This window comes from Salvelinus fontinalis, chromosome 33 (assembly GCF_029448725.1).
Source record: "Salvelinus fontinalis isolate EN_2023a chromosome 33, ASM2944872v1, whole genome shotgun sequence".
NCBI lineage: Eukaryota > Metazoa > Chordata > Actinopteri > Salmoniformes > Salmonidae > Salvelinus > Salvelinus fontinalis.
In genome coordinates this window covers 26,236,865-26,259,929 of record NC_074697.1, presented here as the reverse complement: position 1 = coordinate 26,259,929, position 23,065 = coordinate 26,236,865, and the positions used below count along the sequence as shown (strand labels likewise).

Sequence of the window (23,065 nt, the reverse complement as noted above, 5' to 3'; positions counted from 1 at the left end):
TGGGGGTGCCACAGGGTTCAATTCTCGGGCCGACTCTTTTCTCTGAATACATCAATGATGTCGCTCTTGCTGCTGGTGATTCTCTGATTCAACTCCTACGCAGATGATACCTTTCTGTATACTTCTGGCCCGTCTTTGGACAATGTGTTAACCAACCTCCAGAAAAGCTTCAACACCATAACTCTCCTTCCGTGGCCTCCAACTGCTCTTAAATGCAAGTAAAACTAAATGCATGCTCTTCAACCGATTGCTACCAGCACCAGCCCGCCCGTCCAACATCACTACTCTGACTTAGAATATGTGGACATCTACAAATACCTAGGTGTCTGGTTAGACTGTAAACTCTCCTTCCAGACTCACATTAAGCATCTCCAATCCAAAAATAAATCTAGAATCGGCTTCCTATTTCGCAAAAAAGCATCCTTCACTCATGCTGCCAAACATTACCTCGTAAAACTGACTACCCTACCGATCCTTAACTTCGGCGGTCATTTACAAAATAGCCTCCAACACTCTACTCAGCAAATTGGATGCAGTCTATCACAGTGCCATCTGTTTTGTCACCAAAGCCACATATACTACCCACCACTGCAACCTGTATGATCTTGTTGGCTGACTGTTGCTTCATAATCGCCACCAAACCCACTGGCTCCAGGTCATCTATAAGTCTTTGCTAGGTAAAGCCCCACCTTATCTCAGCTCACTGGTCACCATAGCAGCACCCACCCGTAGCACACGCTCCAGCAGGTATATTTCACTGGTCACCCCCAAAGCCTGTTCTTCCGTTTGGCCGCCTTTCCTTCCAGTTCTCTGCTGCCAATGACCTAAACTAATTGCAAAAATCACTGAAGCTGGAGACTCATATCTCCCTCACTAACTTTAAGCATCAGCTGTCAGAGCAGCTCACAGATCACTGCACCTGTACATAGCCCATCTGTAAATAGCCCATCCAACTACCTTATCCCCATACTGTTATTTATGTTTCTCCTTTGCACCCCAGTATCTCAACTTGCACATCTATCACTCCAGTGTTTAATTGCTAAATTGTAATTATTTTGCCACTATGGCCTATTTATTGCCTTTACCGCCCTTATCTTACCTCATTTGCACACACTGTATATAGACTTTTTTTCTAATGTGTTATTGACTGTATGTTTGTTTATTCCATGTGTAACTCTGTGTTGTTGTTTGTCTCGCACTGCTTTGCTTTATCTTGGCCAGGTCGCAGTTGTAAATGAGAACTTGTTCTCAACTAGCCTACCTGGTTAAATAAAGGTGAAATAAAACATTTAAATAAAACTTGTTCCACATGTCCCAGAATTGATTTTGGTGAATTGCGTTTTCAATTTCATCAAGTGTCTGGTTGGTATAATTCAGTTTCTTGCATTTCAGTGTATGTTTATACTGTTTCAGAGTTTCAAAGTATTCATAGACTAGCTCTGGGTTGTTTTGCTGCTTATGTTTTTCATTTGACATTTGTGTTAGGTGTTTTCTAATAATTTTACATTCGTTATCAAAAAAAATTCAGAAACAGTTGTTTTTTTGTTTCTGAGGTTGCATTTCTTTGGTTTTCTCAATTTTGCTTTCGATGCTACTTTTTGGAATATGCAATTGATGTTTTGAGTAGCCGAATTGACACCTTCTTTATTGTTTTGGTATTGTGAGTTATTGAAAAACTGTATAGCGTTCATCATTTCATTTGAGTTCAATGTTTCAATGAATCTCTCTGCACTGTTTTGACCCCATCTGTATGATTGGTTTATGTTGTAGAGATAGGGCTGTTTTTTTGAATGAATATTGACGGTTAATTTCTTCAGAAACACGTTGATCTGACTGTGACCTGACAATGGTGTCTGTGGTCTGACAGTGAATGCACTAATGGAGGAGGGTCAATGTCAGTGATGGCATAATTGACTACACTTGTCCCAAGAGCTGAGCAGTAAGTAAAGGGACCTAAAGAGTCCCCTCTGATTCTACCATTAAGCATGTACAGGCCTAAGGCTCGACAGAGATGTACTAACTCCTTCCCATATTTGTTCAGTATTTGGTCAGGACTGTTTCTGTTATTTATAATATGGCTTTTGTACAAGAAGGAGTGTCCAAATATGTGGTGGTTACCTCCCGCATCAGTGTAGTCAGGCTCAGAACCTGTTCTTGCATTGAAATCTCCATAAATAAGCACTTTACCCTCTGCCTGAAATGTAATGATTTCTGTATGGAGATTGTCAAAAAACTGATCATCATAATATGATGAATCTGAAGGAGGAGCATAAGCTGCATGTATGTATATATTATTGTCACAGCAGATTGTACCTTTTGTTAAGTTTTAGCCAAATGTGATTAGTACCTTTTTTCATTTCATTCAGTGCTAAGTCCTGCTTATGCCAAATGATGATTCCACCTGAGTCACGGCCCCGTTTAAAATTTTTACATTTGATTGATGGTAGTAAACTTTCTCTATAGCCTGAGGGACACTGAGTATCTATGTCTCCACGACACCAGTCTCTCTCTTTCTCTCTCTCTCTCTCTCCCTATCTATGCCTCCCTCTTTATGCATCTCTCTCTCTCTCTCTTTCTCTCTCTCTCTCTCTCTCTCTCTCTCTCTCACTCTATGCCTCTCTCTCTATATATATCGCTCTCTCCCTATCTATGCCTCTCTCTTTCTGCATCTCTCTCTCTCTCTCTCCCTCTCTCTATGCCTCTCTCTCTATACCTCTCTCTCTATACCTCTCTCTATACCTCTCTCTCTCTATATACACTGCTCAAAAAATAAAGGGAACACTTAAACAACACAATGTAACTCCAAGTCAATCACACTTCTGCGAAATCAAACTGTCCACTTAGGAAGCAACACTGATTGACAATACATTTCACATGCTGTTGTGCAAAATGGAATAGACAAAAGGTGGAAATTATAGGCAATTAGCAAGACACCCCCAATAAAGGAGTGGTTCTGCAGGTGGTGACCACAGACCACTTCTCAGTTCCTATGCTTCCTGGTTGATGTTTTGGTCACTTTTGAATGCTGGCAGTGCTTTCACTCTAGTGGTAGCATGAGACGGAGTCTACAACCCACACAAGTGGCTCAGGTAGTGCAGCTCATCCAGGATGGCACATCAATGCGAGCTGTGGCAAGAAGGTTTGCTGTGTCTGTCAGCGTAGTGTCCAGAGCATGGAGGCGCTACCAGGAGACAGGCCAGTACATCAGGAGACGTGGGGGAGGCCGTAGGAGGGCAACAACCCAGCAGCAGGACCGCTACCTCCGCCTTTGTGCAAGGAGAAGCACTGCCAGAGCCCTGCAAAATGACCTCCAGCAGGTCAGTTCCTTGCTCAGAACATGAGAACATATGAAAGCTGGTCGTTCCTTTTAACATGAATCTTCAATATTCCCAGGTAAGAAGTTTTAGGTTGTAGTTATTATAGGAATTATAGGACAATTTCTCTCTATACCATTTGTATTTAATATACCTTTGACTATTGGATGTTCTTATAGGCACTTTAGTATTGCCAGTGTAACAGTATAGCTTCCGTCCCTCTCCTCACCCCTACCTGGGCTCGAACCAGGAACACGTCGACAACAGCCACCCTCGAAGCATCGTTACCCATCGCTCCACAAAAGCCGCTGCCCTTGCAGAGCAAGGGGAACAACTACTCCAAGTCTCAGAGCGAGTGACGTTTGAAACGCTATTAGTGCACACCCCGCTAACTAGCTAGCCATTTCACATCGGTTACACCAGCCTAATCTCGGGAGTTGGTAGGCTTGAAGTCATAAACAGCGCAATGCTTGAAGCATTGCGAAGAGTTGCTGGCAAACGCACAAAAGTGCTGTTTGAATGAAGGCTTACGAGCCTGCTGCTGCCTACCACCGCTCAGTCAGACTGCTCTATCAATATCAAATCATAGACTTAATTATAACATAATAACTCACAGAAATATGAGCCTTAGGTCATTAATATTGTCAAATCCGGAAACTATCATTTTGAAAATAAAACGTTTATTCTTTCAGTGAAATACGGAACCATTCCGTATTTTATCTAACGGGTGGCATCCATAAGTCTAAATAGTCCTGTTACATTGCACAACCTTCAATGTTATGTCATAATTATGTACAATTCTGGCAAATTAGTTTGCAACGAGCAAGGCGGCCCAAACTGTTGCATGACTCTGCGTGCACTGAACGCAAGAGAAGTGACACAATTTCCCTAGTTAATATTGCCTGCTAACATGAATTTATTTAAACTAAATATGCAGGTTTAAAAATATATACTTCTGTGTATTGATTTTAAGAAAGGCATTGATGTTTATGGTTAGGTACATTCGTGCAACGATTATGCTTTTTTCGCAAATGCTCTTTTGTTAAATCATCCCCCGTTTGGTAAAGTTGGCTGTCTTTGTTAGGAAGAAATAGTCTTCACAGTTCGCAACGAGCCAGGCGTCCCAAACTTCTGCATATACCCTGACTCGGTTGCACAGAACGCAAGAGAAGTGACTCAAGTTCCCTAGTTAAAAGAAATTCATGTTAGCAGGCAATATTAACTAAATATGCAGGTTTAAAAATATATACCTGTGTATTGATTTTAAGAAAGGCGTTGATGTTTATGGTTAGGTACACATTGGTGCAACGACAGTGCTTTTTTCGCTAATGCGCTTGTTAAATCACCCATTTGGCGAAATAGGCTGTGATTCAATGATAAACTAACAGACACCGCATCGATTATATGCAACGCAGGACAAGCTAGATAAACTAGTAATATCATCAACCATGTGTAGTTAACTAGTGATTATGTTAAGATTGATTGATTTTTATAAGATACGTTTATTGCTAGCTAGCACCTTACCTTGGCTCCTTGCTGCACTCGCATAACAGGTAGTCAGCCTGCCATGCAGTCTCCTCGTGGAGTGCAATTTAATCGGCCATGATCGGTGTCCAAAAATGCCGATTACCGATTGTTATGACAACTTGAAATCGGCCCTAATTAATCGGCCATTCCGATTAATCGGTCAACCTCTACCATCAACACCACATGCCTTTTTGGGTTGGAGGGTTTTTATTATGTCCTGTAGCTCATTCAAGATAATTGGAGAATCCAGTGCGTTCTGGTAGTCTTTAAATCAAATCAAATCAAATCAAATTTTATTAGTCACATACACATGGTTAGCAGATGTTAATGCGAGTGTAGCGAAATGCTTGTGCTTCTAGTTCCGACAATGCAGTAATAACAACAAGTAATCTAACCTAACAATTCTTTAATAGTTGATTCTAAGATTTGTATTTGATCATGTATATGTTTTTGCTGTTTGTTCTTTGTTATAGAGCCAAAAAGATTGGCGAAGTGGTTTACCCATACATCTCCATTTTGGATAGATAATTCTTCATGTTGTTGTTTGTTTGTTTGTTTGTTTAGTGTTTTCCAATTTTCCCAGAAGTGGTTAGTTTATGGATTCTTCAATTACATTGAGCTTATTTCTGACGTGCTGTTCCTTCTTTTTCCGTAGTGTATTTCTGTATTGTTTTAGTGATACACCATAGTGAAGGTGTAGACTTTTCCGGGTCTCTATGTTTTTGGTTGGACAGGTTTCTCAATTTCTTTCTTCGATTTTTGCATTCTTCATCAAACCATTTGTCATTGTTGTTCATTTTCTTCGGTTTTCTATTTGAGATTTTTAGATTTGATAGGGAAGCTGAGAGGTCAAATATACTGTTAAGATTTTCTACTGCCAAGTTTACACCTTCACTATTACAGTGGAACGTTTTACCCAGGAAGTTATCTAAAAGGGATTGAATTTGTTGTTGCCTAATTGTTTTTTGGTAGGTTTCCAAACGGCATTCCTTCCATCTATAGCATTTCTTAATGTTACTCAGTTCCTTTGGCCTTGATGCCTCATGATTTGAGTATTGCTCCGTTCAAGTAGACTGTGATTTTGCTGTGGTCTGATAGGGGTGTCAGTGGGCTGACTGTGAATGCTCTGAGAGCCTCTGGGTTGAGGTCAGTGATAAAGTAGTCTACAGTACTACTGCCAAGAGATGAGCTATAGGTGTACTTACCATAGGAGTCCCCTCAAAGCCTACCATTGACTATGTACATACCCAGCGTGCGACAGAGCTGCAGGAGTTGTGACCCATTTGTCACAACTCCTGCAGCATTTCAAGGTCCTGGAGTGGCCTAGCCAGTCTCCAGATCTCAACCCCATAGAAAATCTTTGGAGGGAGTTAAACGACTACCGCCCCGTAGCACTCACTTCCGTCATCATGACGTGCTTTGAGAGACTAGTCAAGGACCATATCACCTTCACCCTACCTGACACCCTAGACCAGGGGTGTCAAAGTCAAATGGACGGAGGGCCAAATAAAAAATTTAGCTACAAGCCGAGGGCCGGACTGTTCGAATGTTCATTGAAATTTTTTTAAATGACGCATATAGTCTAGTGAACCTAATTGAACCTACTGAAAACCTAACAAATATATTCCAATATGATCAGATAAATAAAGCAATATTTTCTTATGGCTCTGTCAGTAATCTTTAATTTTCAACAGACACAAAAGACAAATTTCCTTTATATAAAAATCCCCATAACATGAACATTAAATGAAAGAAACCGGTATTCAAGGCACCATCAGTAGCCTATATTTTCTATTTTAGCAAAAGTGGGCTAAATTTACTTCAAAGAAAAAAACAATAATAGCAATTTTCTATCATCCACTCAACTGAAATATTTTTAAAATATAATTGGATTGAAATACAATAAAATAAAGTGCAAAAATCTATTAATCAAAAACAACACTTTGTTTAAGGAGAAGTAACATGCAGTGAAAACAAATATTAAACTTTAACTTTTAAACTTGAACTGAGTAAAAACTCTAAATATGTGATTGCACAGTAATGTTCACTTGTTTGAGGTTGAGGGTGATACTTGGTGGTGTCCCATCTTTTCCACAAGTTCATCAATGTTCGGGGTAAGGCTCTGAGCTGAGGAATTCCTCAGAATTGAGTGGAGGTGTTCAGCAGTAAGTCGACTTCTGTGTGATGTTTTGTTCAGGTTCATCAAAGAAAACAGTTGTTCACACAGGTATGTGCTGCCAAACATAGACAACGTTTGAGCAGCCTGGATGCGCAGCTGGGGCATTGTGTCGGGGAGGAAACGGGCGAACTCCGCAGCACCCACTGCCGCATATTTTGCCCTCAGTGCATCATTGCATTGGAGGTCAATCAACTCCATTTGGAGGTTTGGTGGTGAGCTTTCCACGTCAGCAAATGGGTTACCGAGCAGTTCCAACCTGCTTTTTTGTGCTTCAAAGTCAGCAAATCGGCGTCGAAAGTCAGCGGCAAGCATACCTATTTTATCAGCCAACTGTGCGCTCGGGAACGCACTGGTAGAGAGCTTCTCTTTCATGGTCTGGCAGCTGGGAAAGTGGCTCAAATTTTCTTTCCGCATCTGCGTCTCCCACAGAGTCAGTTTGGTTTTAAATGCCTTCACTGTACTGTACATATCAGAGATGACATGATCCCGACCCTGCAGCTGCAAGTTCATTGCATTCAGATGACTCGTAATGTCACACAGAAAAGCCATTTCACACAGAAACATTTCGTCTCGGAGTTGTGTTGTGTCTTTCCCTTTGCTGTCCAAGAACAGACAAATCTCCTCACGAAGCTCGAAACATCTTTGAAGCACCTTTCCCTGGCTTAGCCATCGCACCTCTGTGTGATAAGGCAAATCACCATGCTCCGTTTCTAACTCCGTCAGAAATGCCTTGAACTGGCGGTGATTCAAACCTTTGGCTCTGATAAAGTTAACTGTGCGCGTGATGATGCTCATTACATGCTCCATTTTCAAGGCTTTACCGCACAACGCTTCCTGGTGTATGATACAATGATAAGCTGTCAGCTCACCTGTCGCGTTTTCCTCTTGCATCTTTTCCCGTATCTTCGCCACCAGTCCGCTCCTGTGTCCACACATCGCAGGTGCTCCGTCGGTTGTCAAACCCACGAGTTTTTCCCAAGGCAGCTCCATCTCATTTACACATCTTGACACCTCTTCATACAAATCATGCCCCGTAGTTGTGCCATGCATAGGACGTAAAGCCAAAAACTCCTCTGTCACGCTTAGGCTGGAGTCCACTCCGCGGATGAAAATTGACAACTGGGCAATGTCAGAAATGTCGGTGCTCTCATCCACAGCCAAGGAATATGCAATGAAATCTTTTCCCTTTTTCACAAGCTGCTCTTTTAGATTGATGGACAACTGGTCTACTCTCTCGGCAATGGTGTTTCTGCTCAGACTCACATTTAAAAAGAGTTGCCTTTTTTCTGGGCAAACTTCGTCACAAACTTTAATCATGCAGTTTTTGATGAAATCCCCCTCCGTAAATGGCCGGGCTGATTTAGCGATCTCTTCTGCCAAAATAAAACTGGCCTTGACAGCAGCCTGGCCTTGTGATTTGGCTTTTTTGAACAGAGCCTGTCGAGATTTGAGGCCTCGTTTTAATTCCTCTGCCTTTTGTAGCCTTTGTTCCATGTCCATATTCTTGTTTTTGTCCGCGTGTTTCGTTTCATAATGTCGTCTCAGATTATACTCTTTCAGTACCGCCACACTTTCTCCACACAGAAGACACACAGGTTTTCCAGCTACCTCCGTGAACATATACTCCGACTCCCACCTTGTTTGAAACCCCCGGTTCTCAGTGTCCACCTTCCGTTTTGCCATTTTTGATGGGTATCTGAAAGTTAATTTTACTGTGATGCTGACGACTGCTGTGCCAATAAATATTGAAATGAAGCAGCCTACTGCTCGGTGCGTCACCGTTGCATTGTGGGAAATGTAGTATTGGTGCGTGTAAAAGATCTGCGGGCTGCCGGCTTGCTGCGGTCTGCGGGCCGGTTCTAATAATAAATCAAGATCATCCCAGGGGCCGTAAAAAACCTTCTCGCGGGCCGGATGTGGCCCGCGGGCCTTGACTCTGACATATGTGCCCTAGACCCACTCCAATTTGCTTACCGACCCAATAGGTCCACAGACGACACAATCGCAACCACACTGCACACTGCCCTAACCCATCTGGACAAGAGGAATACCTATGTGAGAATGCTGTTCATCGACTACAGCTCAGCAGCTCAGCATTTAACACCATAGTACCCTCCAAACTCGTCATCAAGCTCGAGACCCTGGGTCTCGACCCCGCCCTGTGCAACTGGGCCTTGTACTTCCTGACGGGCCGCCCCCAGGTGGTGAGGGTAGGTAACAACATCTCCACCCCGCTGATCCTCAACACTGGGGCCCCACAAGGGTGCGTTCTGAGCTCTCTCCTGTACTCCCTGTTCACCCACGACTGCGTGGCCATGCACGCCTCCAACTCAATCATCAAGTTTGCGGACGACACTACAGTGGTAGGCTTGATTACCAACAACGACGAGACGACCTACAGGGGGGAGGTGAGGGCCCTCGGAGTGTGGTGTCAGGAAAATAACCTCTCACTCAACGTCAACAAAACAAAGGAGATGATTGTGGACTTCAGGAAACAGCTGAGGGAGCAGCCCCCTATCCACATCGACGGGACAGTAGTGGAGAAGGTGGAACGTTTTAAGTTCCTCGGTGTACACATCACGGACAAACTGAATTGGTCCACCCACCCAGACAGCGTTGTGAAGAAGGCGCAGCAGCGCCTCTTCAACCTCAGGAGGCTGAAGAAATTCGGCTTGTCACAAAAAGCACTCACAAACTTCTACAGATGCACAATCGAGAGCATCCTGTCGGGCTGTATCACCGCCTGGTACGGCAACTGCTCCGCCCACAACCGTAAGGCTCTCCAGAGGGTAGTGAGGTCTGCACAACGCATCACCGGGGGCAAACTACCTGCCCTCCAGGACACCTACACCACCCGATGTCACAGGAAGGCCATAAAGATCATCAAGGACAACAACCACCCGAGCTACTGCCTGTTCACCCGGCTATCATCCAGAAGGCGAGGTCAGTACAGGTGCATCAAAGCAGGGACAGAGAGACTGAAAAACAGCTTCTATCTCAAGGCCATCAGACTGTTAAACAGCCACCACTAACAATTAGTGGCCGCTGCCAACATACTGACTCAACTCCAGCCACATTAATAATGGGAATTGATGGAAATTATGTAAAAATGTACCACTAGCCACATACCCTACATTACTCATCTCATATGTATATGTATATACTGTACTCTATATCATCTACTGCATCTTGCCATCTTTATGTAATACATGTATCTTTATGTAAGCCACTTTAAACTATGCCACTTTATGTTTACATACCCTACATTATTCATCTCATATGTATATACTGTACTCTATACCATCTACTGCATATTGCCTATGCCGTTCTGTACCATCACTCATTCATATATTATGTACATATTCTTTATCCCTTTACACTTGTGTGTATAAGGTAGTAGTTGTGGAATTGTCAGGTTAGATTACTTGTTGGTTATTACTGCATTGTCGGAACTAGAAGCACAAGCATTTCGCTACACTCGCATTAACATCTGCTAACCATGTGTATGTGACAAATGAAATTTGATTTGATTTGAAGTCCGTGTTGCCCAGCAACATCCCCAAAACATCACTGCTCTAGAGGAGATCTGCATGGAGGAAAGGGCCAAAATACCAGCAGCAGTGTGTGAAAACCTTGTGAAGACTTACAGAAAACGTTTGACCTCTGTCATTGCCAACAAAGGGTATATAACAAAGTATTGAGATAAACTTTTGTTATTGACCAAATACTTATTTTCCACCATAATTTGCAAATAAATTAATTAAAAACCTACAATGTGATTTTCTGGATTTTTTTTCTAATTTTGTCTGTCATAGTTGAAGTGTACCTATGATGAAAATTACAGGCCTCTCATCTTTTTAAGTGGGAGAACTTGCACAATTGGTGGCTGACTAAATACTTTTTTGCCCCACTGTATATATGCTTCTCTCTCTCTTGCAGTGTATGCTGGTAGTGTTTGGTAGTTGAGAAGCCGTGTGTAGTTTTTCTTGAATTTCTTATTGATGCTTTCAATTGTTATTTTCTATGGTGGAGGGTTAACACACTGTTCGTTTAGCGGTACCCACTGTTTTCTTTCAAAGTTAAGGAGAATGAGGACAGAGTTTTAGTTACCTGGGGTTTGGAAGGTGTGGTGTACGCGATGGCTTCACTGCCTATGGCTTCAGGTGTGTTCCTGAGAACGGAAGCAAGACAGTCCTGCTCGCCATCGGTGAGCAGGTAGGAGCTGAACTTATACATTAATGAACAAAGCTGTGGTTGTGTTCATGAAAATAGTGAATTTGGTGAGTAGGCTCATTGCTAGCGAAATATTTGTAAGGAATGTGTTGGTGCCGATTTCTCGAGGTCAATGTGCAGGGGGGGCAATGAGATGCAGGCAGCAAAGACTGGGCCAAGTCATGCCATGGATGGTGTTGTAGATGAGGCTGGGTCTAGTCATGTTATGGATGGTGGTGTAGATGAGGCTGGGCCTAGTCAGGTTATGGATGATGGTGTAGATGAGGCTGGTTCTAGTCATGCCATGGATGGTGTTGTAGATGAGGCTGGGTCTAGTCATGTTATGGATGGTGGTGTAGATGAGGCTGGGTCTAGTCATGCCATGGATGGTGTTGTAGATGAGGCTGGGTCTAGTCATGTTATGGATGGTGGTGTAGATGAGGCTGGGTCTAGTCATGCCATGGATGGTGTTGTAGATGAGGCTGGGTCTAGTCATGTTATGGATGGTGGTGTAGATGAGACTGGGCCTAGTCAGGTTATGGATGGTGGTGTAGATGAGGCTGGGTCTAGTCATGCCATGGATGGTGTTGTAGATGAGGCTGGGTCTAGTCATGTTATGGATGGTGGTGTAGATGAGGCTGGGCCTAGTCAGGTTATGGATGATGGTGTAGATGAGGCTGGGCCTAGTCATGCCATGGATGGTGTTGTAGATGAGGCTGGGTCTAGTCATGTTATGGATGGTGGTGTAGATGAGGCTGGGCCTAGTCAGGTTATGGATGGTGGTGTAGATGAGGCTGGGTCTAGTCATGCCATGGATGGTGGTGTAGATGAGGTTGGGCCTAGTCAGGTTATGGATGGTGGTGTAGATGAGGCTGGGTCTAGTCATGCCATGGATGGTGGTGTAGATGAGGTTGGGCCTAGTCAGGTTATGGATGGTGGTGTAGATGAGGCTGGGCCTAGTCATGCTATGGATGGTAGTGTAGATGAGCCTGGGTCTAGTCATGTTATGGATGGTGGTGTAGATGAGGCTGGGCCTAGTCAGGTTATGGATGATGGTGTAGATGAGGCTGGGCCTAGTCATGCCATGGATGGTGTTGTAGATGAGGCTGGGTCTAGTCATGTTATGGATGGTGGTGTAGATGAGGCTGGGCCTAGTCAGGTTATGGATGGTGGTGTAGATGAGGCTGGGTCTAGTCATGCCATGGATGGTGGTGTAGATGAGGTTGGGCCTAGTCAGGTTATGGATGGTGGTGTAGATGAGGCTGGGGTTAGTCATGCCATGGATGGTGGTGTAGATGAGGTTGGGCCTAGTCAGGTTATGGATGGTGGTGTAGATGAGGCTGGGCCTAGTCATGCTATGGATGGTAGTGTAGATGAGCCTGGGTCTAGTCATGTTATGGATGGTGGTGTAGATGAGGCTGGGCCTAGTCAGGTTATGGATGATGGTGTAGATGAGGCTGGGCCTAGTCATGTTATGGATGGTGGTGTAGATGAGGCTGGGCCTAGTCATGTTATGGATGGTGGTGTAGATGAGGCTGGGCCTAGTCATCTTATGGATGGTGGTGTAGATGAGGCTGGGCCTAGTCATGCTATGGATGGTGGTGTAGATGAGGCTGGGCCTAGTCATGCTATGGATGGTGGTGTAGATGAGGCTGGGCCTAGTCATGTTATGGATGGTGGTGTAGATGAGGCTTGGCCTAGTCATCTTATGGATGGTGGTGTAGATGAGGCTGGGCCTAGTCATCTTATGGATGGTGGTGTAGATGAGGCTGGGCCTAGTCATGCTATAGATGATGGTGTAGATGAGGCTGGGCCTAGTCAGGTTATGGATGGTGGTGTAGATGAGTCTGGGTCTAGTCATGCCATGGATGGTGTTGTAGATGAGGCTGCGTCTAGTCATGTTATGGATGGTGGTGTAGATGAAGCTGGGCCTAGTCAGGTTATGGATGGTGGTGTAGATGAGGCTGCGTCTAGTCAGGTTATAGATGGTGGTGTTGATGAAGCTGGGTCTAGTTAGGTTATAGATGGTGGGCTAGATGAGGCTGGGTCTAGTCAGGTTATGCTAGTGGATGAGGAGAGTATAGTGGGGAAATGTAAGAGACTAGGGGGGAGGAGGAGGGTGTCAAGCGGGAGAGGGAAAACGGGGAGATGAAAGGAGGTGGGAGGGGAGATGCTGGGGTGGTCAAAGGCACCAAGGAACCTTTGCCTGGTGCTTGGTGGAAGGCCCCGACCAGAGAGAAAGGGCAGGTTGTCAGGATGGGAGATGGCGACGAGGAAGAGGAAGGTGAGTCTGAGGAAGATGGTGATGAGGAGTTTTTTTTCCCTCAATGGGTCCGGAGCTGACAGCCAGTCAAGCAGAGGGGTCAAAATGCACAGTGAGGGAACTGACAAGGTTCCTGAATGAGACCAAGGGGAAAAAGGTTCATCTTGAGGCTTTTTTTTATCGATCTGAGAGTTTGTAAGCTCAGTACAACATGCTATGAAAAATGAGGGGAATGGTGTCCTCTCACCCAGGAAACGGTTTAAGTTGAGTAAGTGGGTCACAACTGTGCGTAAAAGTCTACCTTCAGACACTGTTTAGATTTTCATTTTTATTCTGGCACTGGGGCTTTTTGAGCATTGTTATTGGTCTCTTTCTTTGCTGGCTTTTCTCCCACTTCTAATGGAGACTCTTTGGGTAGGCTCGCTTAATATAAATGGCGCCAGAGATTTATTTTTTATTTTTATTTTACCAGGTAAGTTGACTGAGAACACGTTCTCATTTGCAGCAACGACCTGGGGAATAGTTACAGGGGAGAGGAGGGGGATGAATGAGCCAATTGTAAACTGGGGATTATTAGGTGACCATGATGGTTTGAGGGCCAGATTGGGAATTTAGCCAGGACACCGGGGTTAACACCCCTACTCTTACGATAAGTGCCATGGGATCTTTAGTGACCTCAGAGAGTCAGGACACCTGTTTAACGTCCCATCCGAAAGACGGCACCCTACACAGGGCAGTGTCCCCAATCACTGCCCTGGGGCATTGGGATATTTTTTAGACCAGAGGAAAGAGTGCCTCCTACTGGCCCTCCAACACCACTTCCAGCAGCATCTGGTCTCCCATCCAGGGACTGACCAGGACCAACCCTGCTTAGCTTCAGAAGCAAGCCAGCAGTGGTATGCAGGGTGGTATGCTGCTGCAGGAAAGAATGTGTTGGAAAGGTGGGAAAGGTGTTTCATCTCAATCCCAGTTTCTCATTTATCATCCTGGAGGAGAAAGATGTCATTTATTGTGCCGTTTATTAAGGCATATGGTTAATTTATTTTGCTCGCGCCACTTCTGTCCAATTGAGCCAGATGTTAGAGGTGCTAATATGCTGTTCTTCCTTCACCTTCCCCCTCAGGGTAACATCATGTGCAGTACCGAGATGAGAGGGCGAAGGAGCATGTGAAGATGTCCCTAAAGACTGCTAAAAGTAAGCTCCCCCGCTGCTTCCTTACAGGAGTTGTTGTCAATACACACCTGCACATACAATACTTTAATCAGACATTTAACTCCTGTCTTCATTTGTGGTAGTTGTACTTGAAATGAAAAACATGGGATAGTTTTGTTTTCTTCTGTTTTCTTTACTTTTCTTTTTATAGAAGGTTTACAGTATTTGTAAAACTCTAGCCTGGTACAGTTTCATTCTTTCAATTCACTCAAGCTTTTGGTAGATGTAGTGTTACACAATAACATCCTTGTGTTATAGCTCTCACATACTGTGTTTTGTCCTATACAGTACATTATTAATTCCATTGTACATACTCCATTGTACATACTACAAGACACATTCCAAGCCTGTCATGTATAATCCAGATGTTCATGGATGTGTTATGATCATCATACAGAAACACACAGCTTGGCGCTGCCTTGATCTGGCCATTTCATTTTCTCTTCATTTTAGCTTTGACAGAAAACACTGGCCTTGCCTTCAGAGCGGGATGCTTGCTTTTGTCATTTACACTTTTTTCAGTCCAGCTCATTTCAGTTTGACTAGCTGCTGTGTTGAAAATGAAAAGCCAGTCCATGGTTTCTCTGGCTCAGTTAATGGCAGTACCAGAAAGCAGATTCAGCTCGATGGAGACCATGTTTAGTTTGGCACTACATGCTTGCCTTTACCGTATAAGTAGCCATTTGTATTCCTGGAACAAATGACTGGGAAGTATGTCTTTGAGCCGGAGGACTACCCTCCCTCCCTCCCTCCCAAACTCCTGTACATGTAGACCACTGTCTGGGCTGGGGAGTGTTTATCTACCAGACGAGAGAATGTTTGTGGTCATTGACATGTTGCTAGTGTGGAGGTAGAGGGGACTTTTGTTCGGCAGAGTTGTTTGATATGGGAACTGAAAGTTCTAGGGGCTGCTCTGTTTTTTATTTATTTACTGCTCAAGTATTAGCACTCCTCTGTTCCACTCCAGTGGATGTTAAGTTAGTGATACTGTAGAAAGTGAAAATCTGCCTGCAGTCCTGCCTGCCTGCTTGCCTGCAGATTGGGTCTCATGCAATCTCATGCCATAATTAGCATCAATTTGAAATATCATATACTAGGATTTGACCACAGGCTATACAAGAAAAGCATTATGTTGGTTTCTAATCTATTGCATGTGGTTGTTCTCTCCCTCTCCAGGATGGTGCTTTAGACTGTTCGCTGTTGTACTGTTCTTAGTCTCCTACTACTGCTTCCACGTCTTCCTCCAGAGGTAAGGCTTCTCCTGCTCGGCCCTCAGGCCTCAACCCTGGTCTACTGCCTGGAAGCTCCCTCTCTGTGGAGCAGCAGGCAGAGCAATCACATAGATGCTCATCTATGCTTTACTGAAGGAAAGGGAAACCTTGAAATAAGGCCCGCTGCTGAATCACAACATGTTGACAGCCCACTCCAATCACCTAGCCAACATCTTGTCTACCCACAGCTTTAAGTGGGTGAACGGCAGTCAATTTAGGCCTTCAATAGATACCCACCCTTTACATTTTTTTAACCTAAAGTCACTGGGCATGGTGAGTGTTTAAACAGTCAGCAGTTTCTGTCCCAACTGTGGTGATTTGTGTGCTTTTCTTTCAGTTATGGAGGCACCAGCAAGTCTCCTCTGACTCCTAGCAAGTCACTGTGTGGTGGCTGGCTAAAGCAGAAGAAGTGGGAGAGCCTCAATTTTAAGTGAGTAATGGAGTGTCTGTCTTTAAAACGAGGAGGGGGGGGTGATGGGTTTCAGTCTAACTAATTTCTGCCAATGCTTTTACTGGAATGCGAGGTGCCAGCTTCTTTCGACATTTGGGGTCTGTTTTCACCCGGTCACCAGTAAATTTCATAATTTTTTGTAAGTAGGAACAATTCTATTATGAAAATAAATAATTTTCTACCAATTGACTCAGTAAAGTACATTTTCTGGAACAATTGTTTAAGTTGAAACTGCTGATGGATCGTCAATGAAAACAGACCCCTAAGAGCAAGTCTGGTTTTTTAAAGGAGCTTTCGATTCACACAATTAAACGTTTTTTTTCAGGAGAACAATGGACAAATGTATTTCTCTAGCTTGCTGAGTACCTTTGTCCAGGACACTTGAATGGTCCTCTATTTATTTTTACTCTGTGCTATTATCAGTTTATTTAACTGGGCATATACTGGAGCTGTTCTGTTTCTGTGCCCTGCTCAAGCGTGCAACAGTGATATGCTCCATCCAGCAACCTTGGGGTCAGCCATTTCTTTCTCTGACCACTAGACCATAGAGTTCAGTTGGCCTCCTCTCAGCTCCCCTCAGACATGACCAGTAAAACATAGAGATTAACAACGCTCCATTTTCTCAAGATCAATACTGTTTACCAACTGATTTTGATTTATGTGTTGAGAAGGTCAGGTCATTTTTCACATGCAAATCCGATGCTTAATTACAGTATCAGACACTGGAAGGCCTCCTAGGCAATAACAATGTCACTCTTAATTGAAAGCCCCCAAGTTGTCCCTTAGTCTTTCACTGACAACTACAACTGGCACACCATGGTAATATATCTCAACGACTAACTGTCAAAGACTGTTACTTACTCGTAAACAGCGGGCATCCAAAACATAATAATGTTCAATTCCAACCAGAGAACAAACACCAGGAGACAGTAATACAGTAATACATTGTGCTTGTGATGTTTGTCTCACCCTTTTCCTTGGAGTCTCAGTACTGTACAGTACATTCAGAAAGTATTCAGACCCCTTCACTTTTTCCACATTTTGTTACTTTACAGCTTTATTCTAAAATTAATAACGTTTTTTTCTCTCATCAATCTACAAACAATAACCCGTAATGACAAAATGAAAACGTTTTTTTAGAAATGTTTGCAAGTGTATAAAAAAACAAACTAACAGATATACCATATTTACAAAAGTATTCTGACCCTTTGCTATGAGACTGAGATAATGGCACTGGAGGGGATGGCTGCCGTTTTACGGGCTCCTAGCCAATTGTGCTATTTTGTGTGTTTTGCTTTTGCATTGTTTGTAACTTAGTTTGGATATAATGTTGCTGCTACCATATGTTATGACCAAAAAGAGCTTCTGGATATCAGAACAGCGATTAATTACCTCGAACTGGACAAATCTTTTTTCTTTAATGAGTCTGACTCGAAGGATATACTGTTGCTCACAGACCAGCCCAAATCCCCATCATTCGCATGAAGAAAAGATGGAGATACAGGGGGCGCAGATCTGGGTGCCTTGTGAGAATTTTTCGGCGAGTGGGTAACCCGCCTCTACCATCTGTTCTATTGGCCAACGTAATAAGCAATGTCCAGTCATTGACCGTACGTAATAAACTGGATGAGCTCCGATCAACACTATCCTACCAACGGGACATTAAAAACTGTAATATCTTATGTTTCACCGAGTCGTGGCTGAACGGCGACATGGATAATATACAGTTGACTGGTTTTTCCGTGCATCGGCAGGACAGAACAGCTACGTCCAGTAAGACGAGGGATGGTGGTGTGTGTCTATTTGTCAATAACAGCTGGTGCGCGATGTCTAATATTAAGGAAGTCTCGAGGTATTGCTCGCCTGAGGTAGAGTATCTCATGATAAGCTGTAGACCACACTATCTACCAAGAGAGTTTTCATCTATATTTGTCATGGTTGTCTATTTACCACCGCAAACCGATGCTCGCACTAAGACCACACTCAACGAGCTGTATACGGCCATAAGCAAACAAGAAAATACTCATCCAGAAGCGGCGCTGCTAGTGGCCGGGGACTTTAATGCAGGTAAACTTAAATCCGTTTTACCTCATTTCTACCAGCATGTCAAATGTGCAACCGGAGGGAAAAAAACCTCTAGACCAAAAAACCTCCACAAGCAGACACGTCTACAAAGCTCTCCCTCACCCTCCATTTCACAAATCTGACCATAATTCTATCCTCCTGATTCCTGCTTACAAGTTTAAAAAAATAAAGCAGGAAGTACCAGTGACTCACTCAATATGTAAGTGGTCAAATGACGCAGATGCTACGCTACAGGACTGTTTTGCTTGCACAGACTGGAATATGTTCTGGGATTCATCCACTGGCATTGAGGAGTATACCACCTCAGTCACCGGCTTCATCAATAAGTGAATCCACGACGTCGTCCCCACAGTGACCGTACGTACATATCCCAACCAGAAGACATGGATTACAGGCAACATCCACAATGAGCTAAAGGCTAGAGCTGCCGATTTCAAAGATCGGGACACTAATCCGGACGCTTCTAAGATATCACGCTATGCCCTCAGACGAACCATAAAACAGGCAAAGCGTCAATATAGGACTAAGATTGAATCCTACTACACCGGCTCTGACACGACCTGGCCAAGATAAAGCAAAGCAGTGCTACACAAACAAAAACAGAGTTACACATCGAATAAACAAACATACAGTCAATAATACAATATAAAAAGTCTATATACAGTGTGTGCAAATGAGGTAGGATAAGGGAGGTAAAGGCAATAAATAGGCCATAGTGGTGAAATAATTACAATTTAGCAATTAAACACTGGAGTGATAGATGTGCAGAAGATGACTGTGCAAGTAGAGATACTGGGGTGCAAAGGAGCAAAATAAATAACAGTATGGGGATAAGGTAGTCGGATGGGCTATTTACAGATGGGCTATGTACAGGTGCAGTGATCTGTGAGCTGCTCTGACAGCTGGTGCTTAACCTCTCTGGGATATGTGGGACGCTAGCGTCCCAACTGGCCAACATTCAGTGAAAATGCAGAGCGCCATATTCAAATAAATTACTATAAAAATGTAACTTTGATGAAATCACACATTCAATATACCAAATTAAAGCTACACTTGTTGTGAATCCAGCCAACGTGTCAGATTTCAAAAATGCTTTACAGCGAAAGCAAACGATGCTACACTGCTCAAAAAAATAAAGGGAACACTTAAACAACACAATGTAACTCACATTTACATTTACATTTAAGTCATTTAGCAGACGCTCTTATCCAGAGCGACTTACAAATTGGTGCATTCACCTTATGACATCCAGTGGAAACTCCAAGTCAATCACACTTCTGTTCAATCAAACTGTCCACTTAGGAAGCAACACTGATTGACAATAAATTTCACATGCTGTTGTGCAAATGGAATAGACAAAAGGTGGAAATTATAGGCAATTAGCAAGACACCCCCCAAAAAGGAGTGATTCTGCAGGTGGTGACCACAGACCACTTCTCAGTTCCTATGCTTCCTGGCTGATGTTTTGGTCACTTTTGAATGCTGGCGGTGCTCTCACTCTAGTGGTAGCATGAGACGGAGTCTACAACCCACACAAGTGGCTCAGGTAGTGCAGCTCATCCAGGATGGCACATCAATGCGAGCTGTGGCAAGAAGGTTTGCTGTGTCTGTCAGCGTAGTGTCCAGAGCATGGAGGCGCTACCAGGAGACAGGCCAGTACATCAGGAGACGTGGAGGAGGCCGTAGGAGGGCAACAACCCAGCAGCAGGACCGCTACCTCCGCCTTTGTGCAAGGAGCAGCACTGCCAGAGCCCTGCAAAATGACCTCCAGCAGGCCACAAATGTGCATGTGTCAGCATATGGTCTCACAAGTGGTCTGAGGATCTCATCTCGGTACCTAATGGCAGTCAGGCTACCTCTGGCGAGCACATGGAGGGCTGTGCGGCCCCACAAAGAAATGCCACCCCACACCATGAATGACCCATCGCCAAACCGGTCATGCTGGAGGATGTTGCAGGCAGCAGAACGTTCTCCACGACGTCTCCAGACTCTGTCACGTCTGTCACATGTGCTCATGTGCTCAGTGTGAACCTGCTTTCATCTGTGAAGAGCACAGGGCGTCAGTGGCGAATTTGCCAATCTTGGTGTTCTCTGGCAAATGCCAAACGTCCTGCACGGTGTTGGGCTGTAAGCACAACCCCCACCTGTGGACGTCGGGCCCTCAAACCACCCTCATGGAGTCTGTTTCTGACCGTTTGAGCAGACACATGCACATTTGTGGCCTGCTGGAGGTCATTTTGCAGGGCGCTGGCAGTGCACCTCCTTGCACAAAGGCGGAGGTAGCGGTCCTGCTGCTGGGTTGTTGCCCTCCTACGACCTCCTCCACGTCTCCTGATGTACTGGCCTGTCTCCTGGTAGCGCCTCCATGCTCTGGACACTACGCTGACAGACACAGCAAACCTTTTTGCCACAACTCGCATTGATGTGCCATCCTGGAACGAGAAGTGGTCTGTGGTCACCACCTGCAGAATCACTCCTTTTTTGGGGGTGTCTTGCTAATTGCCTATAATTTCCACCTTTTGTCTATTCCATTTGCACAACAGCATGTGAAATTTATTGTCAATCAGTGTTGCTTCCTAAGTGGACAGTTTGATTTCACTGAAGTGTGATTGACTTGGAGTTACATTGTGTTGTTTAAGTGTTCCCTTTATTTTTTTGAGCAGTGTATTATCTGAGAATAGCAACCAACCAAACAAACACAGACCATCATATTTCAACCCTCCAGGCGTGACACAAAACGCAGAAATAAAGATAGAATTCATGCCTTACCTTTGACGAGCTTCTTCTGTTGGCACTCCAATATGTCCCATAAACATCACAAATGGTCCTTTTGTTCGATTAATTCCATCAATATATATCCAAAATGCCCATTTATTTGACGCGTTAGATCCAGAAAAACACCGGTTCCAACTTGCGCAACGTGACTACAAAATATCTCAAAAGTTATCTGTTAGCTTTCTCCAAACATTTCAAACTACTTTTGTAATACAACTTTAGGTATTTTTTAACGTAAATAATCGATAAAATTGAAGACGGGATATACTGTGTTCAATACCGGAGGAAAACAAAGTGGAGCGTGCTTTCAGGTCATGCGCCTCTAACAAAGAGTACACTTCCCTCGAGCTTCATTCTGAACAGTGTTACTTCTTCATCTCTCAAAGGAAAAACGTCAACCAATTTCTAAAGACTGTTGACATCCAGTGGAAGCGATAGGAACTGCAAGAAGGTCCCTTAGAAATCTGGATTCATAATGAAAACCCATTGAAAAGAGAGGTTTCGGGGTTTCGCCTGCCAAATAAGTTCTGTTATACTCACAGACATGATTCAAACAGTTTTAGAAACTTCAGAGTGTTTTCTATTCAAATCTACTAATATTATGCATATCTTAGGTTCTGGGCCTGAGTAGCAGGCAGTTTACTTTGGACACACTTTTCATCCGGACGTGAAAATACTGCCACCTATCCCAGAGAAGTTAAAGTTAGTAAGGGAGATATGAGTCTCCAGCTTCAGTGATTTTTGCAGTTCGTTCCAGTCATTGGCAGCAGAGAACTGGAAGGAAAGCCGGCCAAATGAGGAATTGGCTTTGGGGGTGACCAGTGAAATATACCTGCTGGAGCGCAAGCTACGGGTGGGTGCTGCTATGGTGACCAGTGAGCTTAGATAAGGCGGACTTTACCTAGCAAAGACTTAAAGATGACCTGGAGCCAGTGGGTTTTTCAACGAATATGAAGTGAGGGTCATCCAAGGAGAGCATACAGGTCGCAGTGGTGGGTAGTATATGGGGCTTTGGTAACAAAACGGACAGCACTGTGATAGACTGCATCCAATTTGCAAGGTAGAGTGTTGGAGGCTATTTTGTAAATGACATCGCCGATGTCAAGGATCGGTAGGATAGTCAGTTTTACAAGGGTATGTTTGGCAGCATGATTGAAGGATGATTTGTTGCGAAATAGGAAGCTGATTCTAGATCTAATTTTGGATTGGATATGCTTAATGTGAGTCCGGAAGGAGAGTTTACAGTCTAACCAGACACCTAGGTATTTGTAGTTGTCCACATATTCTAAGTCAGAACCGTCCAGAGTAGTGATGCTGGACGGGTGTGCAGGTGTTTTTAACCTCTCCCTGACCGGATCTGTAATACCAACATGTTTCAAGCATACCGCCATAGTTCCTGTGCCCAAGAAAGCAAAGGTAACCTGCCTAAATGACTACCTCCTTGTAGCACTCACGTCTGTATTCATGAAGTGCTTTAAAAGGCTGGTCATGGCTCACATCAACATCATCATCCCGGAAACCCTAGACCCACTCCAATTTGCATATATCCCCAACAGATTCACAGATGTTGCAATCTCAATCGCCCTCCACACTGCCCTTTCCCACCTGGACAAAAGGAACACCTATGTGAGAATGCTGTTCATTGACTACAGCTCAGCGTTCAACACCATAGTGCACACAAAGCTCATCACTAAGTTAAGGACCCTGGGACTAAACACCTCTCTCTGCAACTGACCTCTCTCTGCAACTGGATCCTGGACTTTCTGTTGCGCCGT

The 23,065-nt window shown here is 44.0% G+C and overlaps 1 protein-coding gene across 4 annotated transcripts in view; it reads left to right on the top strand.

The window, feature by feature from the left end:
* Positions 1-23,065, top strand: part of LOC129831882 (CMP-N-acetylneuraminate-beta-galactosamide-alpha-2,3-sialyltransferase 4-like) — an 85,072-nt gene that overhangs the window by 40,930 nt on the left and 21,077 nt on the right. For all 4 annotated transcript variants that reach the window (XR_008755827.1, XM_055895433.1, XM_055895432.1 and 1 more), the window contains 3 exons: positions 14,619-14,690; positions 15,885-15,957; positions 16,317-16,409. Coding sequence is in view for 3 of the 4 variants with exons in the window: in XM_055895433.1 (XP_055751408.1) it covers positions 14,669-14,690; positions 15,885-15,957; positions 16,317-16,409 (188 nt within the window). In the remaining variant the exon portion in view is untranslated. The remainder of the gene's footprint in view (positions 1-14,618; positions 14,691-15,884; positions 15,958-16,316; positions 16,410-23,065) is intronic.